This window comes from Artemia sp. Qi Xiang Cuo, chromosome 18 (genome assembly GCF_049724085.1).
Source record: "Artemia sp. Qi Xiang Cuo chromosome 18, ASM4972408v1, whole genome shotgun sequence".
Lineage (NCBI taxonomy): Eukaryota > Metazoa > Arthropoda > Branchiopoda > Anostraca > Artemiidae > Artemia > Artemia sp. Qi Xiang Cuo.
Window position 1 is genome coordinate 36,574,158 of NC_142811.1, and position 14,357 is coordinate 36,588,514.

Here is a 14,357-nt window from a genome sequence, read left to right on the forward strand (position 1 = left end):
ACACGAAACTGTTCCTAAGATATTGCTGATATGCCCTTCTGACAACCTGCATACGGATGGCATGTTGTCATCCGTACAACAGGAATATTTTCTGAAAATTTCACCTTAATACCCTCATAGGTTTTGGATTTTGAGCTAGCCAGAAGACAGTGTGTATTCGTTTAAGGCTGCTTCTACGGTTACTGTAACTAACGAAACTAATGGCATTAAGTTGAAAATCTAAGGGAACGTTTAGGAGGAGTTTCAATTAAACGAAAAACCTACATGCATGCAGATATTAAAAGGGCATATAAGAACATAGGCAGCGATGCTCTATCATAGCTAGTAATATCATTGATATTTTAAAGGAGCTAATTTGATTGAAAATTAAAAGTTATAGAGCCCTTTTAAGAGTCAAAAATGATTGGAGGGTTATCAGCCCTCCTCTTTTGCTCATAATTTCCAGACACTTCCAGTCGAAATTTTAATACAACCATTTTGTTCAGCATTGCTGAATGGTCTAGTAACTATATCTATAGGGTTATTGGGTAGGTCAACCCCCCCAGAATTATGTAATTTGCCCATTATGCTTAAAAACTAAATGTTGCTTTAAAATTAAATCAAAACACTTTTTGTATGCTGGTTACCAATAAGACATCTCAGCAATATATAAAAAACGACTGAGGGCATTAAGTTCAAATTTTCGGGGTTACTTCTATTACTATTTCTACTCTTAAAACTTTACTAAATCAAAAGAGTGCAATTTTATCCAGACTGTCAAAGAATAGATATAATTTTTTGGGAATGGCATTAACTTTTATTTATCAGGTCAATTAGAGGATGTCTATGACTAACTTGATTTTCAAAAGAGTTTATGTTGTTAAAAATTGCTGAAAAAGTTTCTCCAGCATAGAAATAGTAGGTGAAGGTAAAACCATAAATTCTTAAAGGAAAACCGGAAAGATTCAAACTATAATTTTATTTTTCCCTGAAAAAGACCATGTCAATATAAAACGAACAAAAGTTAATTAAAAAAAACTTTTTCCACAAAATAAGTTTTCAAATAACAGTAAAGAACTCCATTAAACCAAAAATGAACACAAATAGAATCAAATAATCTATCAAGAATACAACTACCACAAATCAGTATCAATAAACAAATGAAACCCAAAAAGAACATAGTCAAACTCAAAACGAGCATAAATTAATATGAGTAGGGTTCAAAACCCCTATGCTTTCTAAAAGTCAGAATATAATTTTTACTTTACTAAAAAAATTCTTTTAAATGTTTTCACTTTTTTAACTTTAAGAAATCAAAAATTAATTAAGGTTTTAAGGAATAAATATCAGCATATTTATATTAAACTGACAGTGCACATTCAGTTGATTTTTTTTTTCAGTAAAGTGCATTCTGGCTTTTAGAAGGCATAGGGGTTTTGAACCATACTCATATTAATTCTATTTATTTTAATTTCTGTTCGTTTTGGGTTTTATTTATTTATTGATACTTCTTTGTGGTAGTTGTATGCTTGGTAGATTATTTTATTCTATTTTTTTTCATTTTTGGTTTAATGGAGTTCTTTATTTTATTGAAAAACTCATTTTGTGTAAAAAGTTTTCTAAATTAATTAACTTCATAAAACGAAGTTCTCAGTTGAAAAGTTTTATTTTATTTAATTGCATAGTAGAAACGCAAAGCACACTAGGATATTTTCGAGGTAAAAAGATGAATCATTCTCGTTTCTTATGCTTGTTTTTTTTATCAGTAGTTTTATTTTTTTTTTTTTGTGTGTTTGTAGGCTATCTGGAAATAATTCGACCTCTACTTGTGACATTGGGAGGGGGGGGGGGCTTATATTCTTGTCATTATTATACTTACCCAAAGATTGTCAAATCTCGACCAAATGGTTTCAAATATGACCTACAATCCTAATCATGGATTCTATGGTCCAGGATCCGATCCAAATTTTTGGAGGAGGGAAAGAAGGTTCTTTAAATTCTCGTCATTAGAATATATTGAAGAAGAATAACCAGATCTTAGCAATACTTCGTTGGAAGTACGAGCTGGCAGTTCAAAAATGATCTAATGAAGATTAGACGTATTTTGAGGCATGTAAAACTTAATCCTTTGATATCCTGGAATTTCATTTGCTCAGCATGTTTAAGAATCTTAGAGTTCCGAACCCCCCCCCCCCCCCTCCGCCTTACTGTTGCAGGGGTATATGGAAGTGGATCGTCCTCCGCTTGGAACCAAAAATGTAGCAGATCTATAGACCCTATCCTAGAAGATGATACCAAAAAAGCCTATTTTTCGCCTTAGCTTGAATTGATAGCTTATTTTACTAGTCCACGACGCTCCACTATTTGTGATTATGTACTTAAGATTTCACGCTTGGTGTCTACTTTTGTTCGTGGATTTTACCTAACCGGTTGATCCAGAGGCCGAGAAATATTTGACCATAAATTCTTTGGTCATTATCGACTTCCGAAACTGAATAGGTCTCGCTGAAACAGTGGGGTGGCTTCATCTTGAATCAGTAATTTGTTGAATCGTGTCCTTCACCAGGGGGCATGTCAGGATTCGGGACTTTGTAAAACTAGAGCTTTCAACCATTTTAGATGTCTGCAGTTTTGAACAAATATTTGTTTTTTTTTATTCTTTATTTTTTAATGGGCCTGACTCAGATAAAGGCAGTGTAACAAACATCACGATTTTGCACAGCCTGTGTAGGGTCTTCCGTGAGTATGAAGTACTCCCTAGAGATTCTAGAAAATCCGCAATCATTAATCTGTTGCGGTCTCTTGCAAATAGCCCGTTTGACGGGTTTCGTCACTGGTTTCCTTGATACAGTTTATAGCGGTGGGCCCATATAATGCACCAGTACCAGATCGTGTATTAAAATAAGTATTTGAAGAATTTTTTCTTTACAAAAAGTACCTATCCAAAAAAAAGATATAGGGGTTTTATATGCAGTTATTATAAGTTGCTGTGTAATATGTTAAGATACTTAAGTTAGATGTTAAGTTATTGCGTTTCTTATCGCAGAAGAGGTCCAACCTACACAAAATAAGGCTTCAATACTTTATATTTTAAAGCGGAGGAATTTTAGCTGTACAGAAAATATCCAATGTAAAAGAAATGTTGGCTCTAACAATTTTATATTTACTTGCTCTTAGCTACGATGTGACAAATGTGAAGCTTCAGCTTTGCAGAAGGCATTCAACCGATTAAAAATTCGGCTTCAACACTTGCATGTTTCATAGTGGAAGAAGTCTAGTTGTACCGAAAATATTCAACCTATAAAAGATAAATTACCAAGCCATACTACTTTTATGCTTCATTTTTGTAAGTTACAGCGTGAAAAGTGAGGAGCTCTAGATTCCCATTAAAAAAAAGAAATCGGTTTTACTTGTACATTTAGTAGAAGAGTGGACGTGTTACAGCTTGTTTAAATAAAATCATAAAAAATGTGATGATTTCTGTAATTGTGTGCCGAATGTTTTCTTTGTGGCCTCTCCCTCTCTATCCTCTAACCTCGTAGATATAGCCATGTTGCACTAGTTTTGAATCAGGAACATTCATGGATAATTTACAAAATGTTTATTTGAATGACTCACCCTTAATTGGCCGATCAAATCTAACCAATTTCAATGATTAATGATCATATCAGATCTGAAAAATATTTTCACTTCAAATATTCATTTAGTGAATGACTGAATTAAATTAAGGGTTAAATCACTTTTTCCCTAGTCTTCATTAGGAAGGGTCAATAGTACGTATAACTAAAGCAGGTCACGAAGATTCCTAGGACTTTACCCGCCTCTTCTCCAACCTCATAGACATGTTACACCTCTTGCAATAATCATACATGGATTATTTACGGAATGTTAGTTTTAATTACCTAACATAAATTAATTGGGTAATTTTGATATAATTTCATTGCTCAAATGAATAATGCAGATGGGGTGGGGGTGGAGGAGGAGCATTTTAGGAGATTAATTGGTTTGTGTGTTATGTTGCCTATTTTTGTTAAGGTTTGAAATTGAACTTTAATGTGGCATTGATGATGGTGGTGGATATGGTGATAGGAGGTGTTGATGATATTGGTAGAGCCGTTTTGTGTGACTTCATGCTCTACCCCTCGACCTACATTCCTTCTGTTGTAAACCTTTTTCGAAAGTGCGCTGTATCTCGAACCAGATAAATAAATTGACCATAAATTCGATTTTTTACAGATGAAAATAAAATGGTGAATCCGAAAAAAACTGTTTTCCGATCTTTCTGGTGGGTTGCTTATGATGATTGCAACTTCAAGACGGTACCCTAAGAGAGTTGTCTTGTCAATTCCCCTTCTTCCTCCCCATCCCCCTGATTTCTCGGCCGTCCAAAATCAAAGTATCATATTTTGTTACAATAACACGCAATTTGGGTGAAAAAAAACCCTAGTTTTTCGTAAAAATAACGAAAAAGTGAATCCTATCTCAGGATTCTCCACTGAATATTGAGCAACCGTGACTGCGCCCAGGATGTATAATATGCAAAGTTTGGCTTTAAACCTTCATAACAATAATGCTTGATTTGAAAAATATGCCATAATTGGAATCGAACCCTCGACATAATTCGTGCTCAGCAAGCGCCTTGCCACCAGCACCGCACCGTGCTCAGCACCAGGCTATTATGATATGTTAAATATTACATCCTGTCTTTAAAAAAAAAACTTTATTTTAAAATGCAATTTCAAGTTACCATGAGCAGAACAGTGTTTCATAAAAACGGGAAGCCGTTTTGATAAGTCTATCGGTGGAAATCAACATTCCATGATCAACGAAAACACGATTTCATGGTTCTGCAAATAACTTATCACGAGTGAATGCTGCAGCAAAATTCGCTAATGAATTGTTTTCCCTTTTTAGAACAGACCTGTACAGCCGTCAACACAGGGCCAGCCACTTCCTGTGAAAGTTCTTCGACTCCAGACTCCCCAAAAAACACCTGTCAGTAAGTATGTCTCACTCGATAATATTGTGTTTCCATTAATTCCAAATTTAATTCAATCCTTTATCAATTTTTTCTAAATGAGTTGTAAGCACCTCCTTGCCTTTTCTTCAACACAAAAGCTTGAATATTACTTATTGTGCCCAAAACCCAAAGTTGTTTCTGTCTAGTTTTCAAGATATTAGCTAGTGTACTCCGAGTTTTTTAGGGGATTGTTATTCGCTGGTTCCGTTTATAGAGGTATATATACTTCATTGGAGAATCGGAGATGGGGTACATTGGCTGAGAGGTGGGGTTGACCTTTTGCTAAAATTTGCTTTTACATAACTATGTATTAGCCGTATCAAAGGGAAGTCAACACAGCCAGCTACACACGGGAATTTTATTCTTTTTTTTTTTTTTTTTTTTTTATTGAAACCCTAAAAATAAAACTATTCAAGTATAACAGTGTAGAACAGTGACTCCTAATTGGTTTTGGGCCACGTCCCACCTAGGCATTTCTAAAATCCTGATATCCCCCTTAGTCCCCGAAGCCGCGCCGCGCCGAAATGACGGCGGTGAATGTGTGATTTAGTATCGGCGGTGACCCGAAATTTTTTTGGCGGCGCGCCGATTTTTCTGATTAAAAATAATAATAAAAATTCCATTTCACCAAGCACGTTCAACCTCAACTTGATTTTAGTAAGGATTTTTAAATGGTTGGCAAAAAACATACAAGAACAATATGATAAAACAAGAATTTGTTGGGCCGTGCGGAAAGTGTTTATGTTCACCGTCGATCTGACCAAGTAGAATTCTCATTTTTAGCCACTAGACCCAGGGAAACGTATTTTGTGTTTATGTTTCACATCGCATTGTTTCTATAAAATCCCGTGTTTAGTCATTTTCTTCTTGTTAATGATTTGGGCTAATGTCTGTATAACTTTCAAAGTTTGAAGTTCAAACATCTCCCGTTCATCAAATAGATACGAAAAGGAAGTGAAAAAAAAACAAATAACAACACAAAAAAAAAACACTGTATGCAAGTCAGATAGCATGGCTTAACAACACCAAAAATTTTAAATCAGCGGTTACAAGAAGGTTAATTCAGAGATGACACTCTGAACAAGTTTATTGTTGTCATGGACAAAAGTGAGTTTGTTCACTCTGCTTGGAGCCAGCATTGATCTTTTTGCCGTCACTATCAGTCCTGTCGTGGTAAAAAGCCGTTTAGCTGGGGTATTTGTGGCTGGTACAGCCAGAACTTGACGAGCGTAAACTTCCACTCGCGGGATCGATACTAGCATTGGACCTTGGGGTCCCACAGAATGCCACAAATGGGCTTCTTCTTTGTATCTGCTGAAATAAGTTGTTTTTATCAGGGTGAACTAACCTGCATCTTTACCATAGGGCCCCTGCGCCTTACACTACAGGGGGAACAAAACTGCCCCTTTACCCTCTTTTCTTATCATCACGGAATAACCCTCCAAAATTCTTTTCTGAAAGAAGTGGTCGAGTTTTGAAGTTTCAAGTCAAAGTTTAAGGCTACTTCAACTTCAGTGTGCTCTGGTCACTGTGCAAAAAAATGTAATTCATTTCTATTGATATATTTCTATACTAGCTCTAGCTCTTTTCCAGATAACATTCTGAATTATCTAATGCTCTTTTACCTACCTCTTTTCATCCGAAAAATAAGAAAGAAAAAATGAACAGAATTTCAAAGTGGAAGGTAGAATTTTTGTTTCAAGAAAAATTTCTTCTTCTTCTTCTTCCTACGAACCGATATACATGGCGAGCCCAAAATGACAGTATTTATTTTTAAGAAACAGATTAGCTGGGATGACGGTTGAAGCCCGGAGGTCGATATCGATAAGAAAAAAAGAGAGAAAAAAAGGCGAGGTATTAGTGACACCGCCGCCGATAGAATCAGCGGCGGTGTCAGCGCACTGATGCAAGCTCGGCGGCGCGCCACCGTTCTGTTTTCGGCGGCACGCCGCCGACTTTTCGGCGCGGCTTAGGGGTCTAGTCCCCTCACGATATTTAAATTTCGTTACTCAGAATTTTACGTTTATTCGCCGAAGGAAGCTTAAAAGGCCATTAACTTGGTATATTTTTTCGGGTTGTCCTCTAGACATATTTTATACTAATGAAATTTTTGTCTGTATATTATACTTTTTATACAATGTATGCCGTCATTGCAATACTATCATGTATCTTTTTTGCTCTTTAAATGCATATGCATGTTATGTTATTCACATGACAAATTTTTTTTTTCTTCAAAATTCAGGCTCTAGAGTATTATCAGCCAAAGGGTGCAGATCCTGCACATAACCCACCAGAATACTGCCATGCCCCACCGGTGGGGCCTGTGCCCTACGCCGGGAATCACAGGAATAGAACCTTCTTTTAACTCACCTGGAATACTAATAGGTTTTAAGATACGTTCTGAGGTCTTACACTCAGCATTTCCCTAAGTGTTTTGGACAGATTATGGGAGTGGTGCCGAACCCACAACTTCAGTGCCGCAGCCCACACTATGAACAGTAAATGTATCCCACACCCGCATATAAGCTAACACATATAAGTTGTTTACCAATGTTTTAAGTTAGAACGCGACAACGTCTGAACCTTTTTGATTAACATGCTAGAAAAATCGTTGTCTTTGAGTTGTTAATGCAAGGTTTATCTCAATAAGTTTTAAAATGTAACACCCTAAGTAGATTTCTCGTGCGACCGGATTGGGAAAGCACTTCAGTAGACATTAGAAATATATATCCCATCGTATGCTGGACAAAAGAGTTCCTAAGACTCGTGCTAGGCACAAATTGGCTCATTAATTGTAAGTTTGGAGAATTTGGACGTTTATTCAGTTTTCAGCTTCTCTATCGTAGCTGCTAAAGGATTTTTAAGAAAAAAGTATGTTTTGCTGGGAACAACACAAATCTTCAAAATGAGTAATTTGATTAAATGTTTTGGAATTGAATAGGCCGATAAAACTTTTAGAGAAAGTTTATTAGCTACACTTCTGGCAACCATTTGACTTTCTTAAAAAATTTTTTTCTTTTTATAAACTGGGAAAAGCAACTCATTCACTTAATGGAAAAACATTATTTGAATTATAAAAATACTTCCCAAATAATTTGAGATATAAATGATTCGAGAGTTGAGCATTGCCGCTAGATTAAAGTAAAACAAGAAAGAACAAACTCTGCCACTTTCACTTCTCGAAGTTGAGATTTGATCATATATGTCAAAATCGGCTACCAAATTAGATTACTTGGAACCATGTGATAAGTTGTTTGAAATCCTTGCGAAAACTGAATGCTTGATTTGTCTATATTTGTTTTTTGCGAAGAATATGCACAAAAATACCGGCTTTTAATTTGTCGACAAGGCAGTTCGAAATCGGACTAGGCTAATGCTAAGTTCAGCCACATAGGGTTTTGACAAAGTTCTTTAAGGGTTTGCATGCTATTTGTAACTCCCTTTTTTCCGTAGATATCCTATAAGGTAGTTAGGATAGCTTTACAGGTTTTTTTCCTTTTCGTTCTAAAAAAACCTGTTAGGGCATTTTGAAAGTGTTTTTTGTTTAATTAGTTACAATATCCTTAAAGGATTTTGTCAAAATCCTGTACCTTTGAACTTAGCATAAGATATATCTTGAGTGTTTACAGAAGATGGCTCTATTGGATCGTTTGTTGCACTAGGGTGTTTTTTTATGTTGTTTTTGAGCTTCTTCTTGAATACCTATTTTGCGCTTAAGAGGGGAATAAGTTTATTCTCCTAGCGTTAAAATTAAAAAAAATTCCTTGAGTAAAACTGTCAACTTCTTTTTTCCCTTCTTTTTTAGTTGTAAATTAATCACTTTTCTCCATATCGTAACAATTTTTTCTCAACCTTTGTTTGATGCTTCATTTTGTAAAAAGTTCACATTGGTTTTATTTCCCATGGGAATCCACCCTCCTAATGTTAATGTTCTTTATTAATCTCTTGGCTAACGTAATTGCCTACATTTTTGGGCCTTTCAACTTCTTTTCAATGTTGTACTTATTTTTAAGTTATAATGAATCATCATAGTTTATAGAGATTTCGTCATAAAATGGTTTAGTATTCCAATGAACAAGCATTGCGGTTTTTGCACCAATTTAAATTTTGTGCTAAGTTGTCTTTATATTCTTTATTTGTTTACAAAGTGATAGATAACTTTGAGACTTAAAAAAAACAAAACAAATTGGAATTCCTTGAAATTTTATGGGTATTTTTACGAATGTTGAGAAAAGAAGCAAATATAAATTGAGGACAATCGACTTCTTTTTGTTCTACAGGTATACGCTTTTAAGTGTACACCAATGTGTTGGTGTATAGGGAGTTTTTGTCTCTGATTCCCTCCTCCTGTCTCTCTGAGAATCTGAGAGTCTGCCACTTCTATGAATGCGAATGAATATGCTTTTTAACCCTTCATAACAGTTATTCTTAAATTTAACCACTTCCCAAAAAATTATGTCCCTCAAGTTAATATTTCCACAGCAGGTTTTCAAGCTCAATTGTCTGGGTTTTCGTACTTCGGACTTGTATCTCTTACTCCTCTTCGATCGGACCCTTGAATAAACTTGGAAGTAAATACCCCTCCTCCCTCCCAACAGTCCCAATAACAAATTATCCTCTGTGTATTTGTGAACGTGTTTGGGCTACCAAGACTTGCGTTCTGCTGAAAAGTAGAATGGCTATTTTATGGCTAAAAAAGAAAATGATAGCCTATCATAATTTATCTAGTTGTAATAACAAGAGTAAATAATAGTACAAACGTCTTTTTGCATGGAGGAGAGCGGGCTGAATTTCTCCCCCTGAGATTTCTCTGAAGGAATCATCCCTTGTAAAAATTATTACTTTTTTTTACCCCCCCCCCCCCCACCCCCGCTTCTCAGAAAAAAAGAAGTTTTTTTCTGAACCTGTGTATGCACAATAGAATGTTATTTGTCAAAATATTGAATGTATTTATATGGCATTGCAGTCTTCTTGTATTAGTTTTAGTGAAGTTTAATGAAGGTCTCTCTAAAGTCAGCTTTCCTTGATACTTCGTATGGTATGAACCTCGAAAATCTTCTTCTTTTTGCAATCAAAACCTAGTAAGTCGAAATTATGCCCATTATCCTTGAATATGGCACCGTTTATGTTCTTATGAATCGTTAACTTTTCGTATGAAAAAATCACTTTTTCAGAAACACCAAACAGAACTGGCAGTGGTGAAAGTGGAATATATCTACCACATGGAGAAACCATTGACTATGATGATTCTTCAATGCTTGCCGCCTCCATTGAGGTAACCTTGATTTTGATATTAGACGATAATCGCCAAGATTTGAAAAAAAAACATAGTAAAAGAGAGAAAATAAGAAAGCAAAATCTTACAGTAAAATGAACCAAATAATTTGTTTCGTAAAATAAGAGTTTAAAAAGGAAAGCTGTTACATTGATACAATGACAAACTTGTACTTGAGTGAGTACATACCCTTACATGATTGTCCAGTCATGAGGGAAAACAGCGAAAAACCAACAGAGTATCCACAGAACTACCTAGATCTGGCAGGGTTGTGGCTAATGAATTTGAATTTCGAACGAAAAAAAAAAATATAGCACCTATGCAAAAGATTATTCCATTGAAAACTAATATTATGATAATGACAACATATAATGCATCGAGGCTCTGAACCGCAAATTTATTGATTTATAATAGGCTACCGACAGTATAGGCTTTCCAGAGCTTCATGCGCTTTTTCTTTCATGCCACCACCAGAGATATATTCCCCGAAGCTATTCCATCATTTTATGTTTAGTAGGAGAATCCATGGTTCTTATCAGCTGATTAGTTACTATTTGCCTACTTCTGTATAACAATGTTTTTCAATATTATCTGGTATCTATTCAGGGAGACATTTTGCAAGTCTTAAGAAGAGATTTCTTCTGGATCAGGCTTTTCAGGTCACTGGCTGCCACTGAGGTCACTGGCCCGGATCAGGTCAATCAGCCGTTTTATTTTACCCGGATCAGAATTTTTCTAAGTTTATTCGTAAGATTTCCTCTTTATATTCTTGTAACCTTGGACATCCCGAAATACTATGATTTTTTAATTTTTCCAACAATTTCCTGTAATTGTCATATGATTCAACTGTTTCTTACGTTTTTATGGATTATCTCTTAGACTCTCATCGGTTTTGGAAAGATTTAATACAGAATTGTTGTTGCGTAACATGACTTCCTTTTGTTGATCTGACTTATCTAAATATCAACCGTTGAGTTTCTCTGAAACTTAGGAAATCTAACCCTTAGGAAATCTAGGAACTTAGGAAATCTATACGGAGGAATTCCATGGTTTTCATTAAGGTAGCATCATGTTGCTGAAAAGTGTAGGTAGTGCTAGTATAGGTAGAATAAACACTGTTCAAACGTTGAAGAAACCAAAGCATATATGAAAAACTGGGAAGGTTCGACCTCGAGAGAGCGAGAGAGAGACAGATATTTATCAAAAAAAAAAAGAATAAAAAACATAAAACGGTTAAATTTGCGTTATTAAAATTAATTTTGAGCCTATTTACCCTCAGCCAAGAATGTAAATTATCAACCGTGTGCATCATATGTGTCTGAAGTAACTTCTGTCTTCGAAGTACGGTACAGATAACCACTCTGTCATCACCCAGCAAGAGCACTGTCAGATTCCAGAGATTTTTAGCCACATTATCAACCCTTGAGCAACAATCTTGACCACAATTCGGCATGTCATTAATGAGCGGTGTCAGTTCACAAAAAAATAGAGAGGGGAGGAGGCGAAAGGCAAATTTGTCTTTTTTTCAATTTTTTTATGAAAATACCAAGAAAGGGGCATTTTTCAATGACAATATACTCAAAAAAAAAAATCTTCAAAATCTAGGGAGGATCTAAAATATAGAGAATGTATTCCTTCCATTGACGCCACTGGAACAACAGGGAAAGAATTGGACCTAGAACATATCCCCGTGGGACCCCAACGTGGGACTTCCCCGTAGCAAACCACAGTGCGCAGTCAAAATTATTTAGAATTTATCTTCACAATCTTGTAAAGGCTGCTGAGGAACCTCTATCTAATACAAAGAGCTTTACCATGGATCCCGTACTTCTTACATTTTTTGAAGAGGTGGCCATGGCCAGCTATGTCAAAAGCCTTCATTGAATGTAGGAACCCACTACCAACCTCAAAATCATTATCTAAAACTACATTAATTAAACAAGCTTGAAATACCAGTGCATCTTCGGTCTCTCTGTTCGTTTGAAATCTGAACTGGTTTAAGGAACTAAATTTTTCTAAAAGAAAAATGGATTACGTGGGAGTTAATTAATTTTTGAACAAGACAAAAACAATAGGGAAAACTGTATGGGGGGTAATTACCAAGATCATTTCTATCACCACCTTTATCAACGGTGTGACTCTCACGTTTTTAAACAATTTGGAAACACCTTGTTGGAAAGAGTCATTAATTGGAGGTTTTGCAACCCCAAAGATAGACAGAAAAGTATATTTCAGAATCTTTAGACTCATTGGGTCACTGCCAGACTATCTATTTTTCATGTCGCTCGATGATTATGAACTCTTATTTTGTCAAAGGTGATTCTCCTATTAGAAGTGATCTTTAGGGAACGATAGTGTGGACTTAAAAGATGGTGCTTCTGGACATGATGAAATTGTCTGCGGTATAAACCAAGTTAGGTTTATTTCGATATCTATCTTTATTTGATCTGTATTTGATTTGTTGCGAATAAATGAATTTGGACATAACCTGGCCTGTTTATTGAATAAGGTATTCTTAGCTCGGCAGGGTTACATCATCATTAAGAAACAATTCTTTGAAAGGACCGATCGCCTTATTCCTCTTTTTTTTTATTCCATAGTAGACATATTTTGTTTCATCATCATCATCATCAAGGGTTTTGAGTTCCCCTTTGTGTTGAACACCTTGGGAACCAAAGCACTGTTTTATATATATCACTTCACATAACTTAAATGTTTTTATAGCGTCAAGTCTTTTCCAATTTCCTTAAAGAATTGTATTACAATTCTGACTATTTTCAGGTTGTCTTCTAAGTCATTCAGCCCTCCAAGAATGGAGTGCAAACTTATGGGGTCAAGCCTCCCTCTTAAGAAAGCATATATCTTGTCTCTTTGCTCCTGATACTCCTCGCAATCCAATATTAAATGCTCCACAGACTCTTCTTCCGAACAAGTCATGCAATTGCTGTCTTCACCGTAAAATCTAGCTCTGTAGTTATTTGTGCCACAGTGTCCTGACCTCAATCTGAACAGTAGGCGTCCTTCGTGTCTGCTAAGGTTCTTATAAATTGACTTTTCGAACTTCCAATGCAGCTTTCTTGTAACAAATAAATTGCCAGTCTGATCTCTCACATTCTCAAAGCTTTCTCGTAATACAGCTTTACGCACACATTCCAATTGACTGATCACTATGGGGGTAGAACAATTACGAACCATTCCTTCTATGGCTGCATGTTTGGCTTTGCTATCTGCCAACTCATTTCCTATTATTCCCGCATGAGATGGAACCCACTGCAATACTATTCTCCTCGAGTCCATCAACACTAACAACTTTGAATAACATTCAGCTATTTTTCCTGATTTGCACCGATCGGCCTGGAATGACTTAATGGAAGAAATCACAGCCTTAGAGTCAGAACATATCAATATGCCAAAATATTCCTCGTGCACGTCTGATAATGAAAACTCAAGTGCTTCTGCAAGAGCTACTGCTTCTGCTTGGAAAACTGATGCTTTACTGTGAAGTTAAACTGTTTTGAAACATTCATTTTAGGGACAACAAATGCAGCACCAGCCATCCCTTCATTTTTCGATCCATCTGTATAAATGTCTAAGAATCCTTGATACTTTTCTAACTTCCATATCCGGAAACAGGTATTCCAATCTAAGTTATTACTCTGCTTAATGTCCAAACCACATACTACAGATTTCTCTTTCCAAGGAGGTGGTAACACCACTTGAGGTACTCTTAACATCTCAGTGAACTTCAGTTCAATTCCCTGAGGTTTTCCAATACTGTCACATTGTTCAAATATATTTGCCTGGAACCTCTTATTTTTGGGGTTTGCAGTGATGATTCTTCCTTGTTTTATAACTCTTGACTTCAAAGGGTTGGTTTTATCCGCTATCCATAATCTTTGCATATACTTCAATACACTTATTTTCCTTCTAGTCTCAAGTTCTGGTAGACCACTTTCAGATAGTAAGAATATCACTGGTGTTGTTTTTCTTGCTCCAAAAGCAATTCGTACAGCAGAGTTTTGTATTACATCCAGTTTTTTTAATGTTGAATGCGGTCCAGACCCATATATCACTGAAGCATAT

At 35.8% G+C, this 14,357-nt stretch overlaps 1 protein-coding gene across 2 annotated transcripts in view; it reads left to right on the plus strand.

Moving 5' to 3' along the window:
* LOC148941458 (transcription factor Dp-2-like) overlaps positions 1–14,357 on the plus strand; it is an 83,162-nt gene that overhangs the window by 48,266 nt on the left and 20,539 nt on the right. For both annotated transcript variants that reach the window (XM_089104492.1, XM_089104493.1), the window contains exons 4-5: positions 4,894–4,978; positions 10,174–10,274. In XM_089104492.1, coding sequence (XP_088960618.1) covers positions 4,894–4,978; positions 10,174–10,274 — 186 coding nt within the window. The remainder of the gene's footprint in view (positions 1–4,893; positions 4,979–10,173; positions 10,275–14,357) is intronic.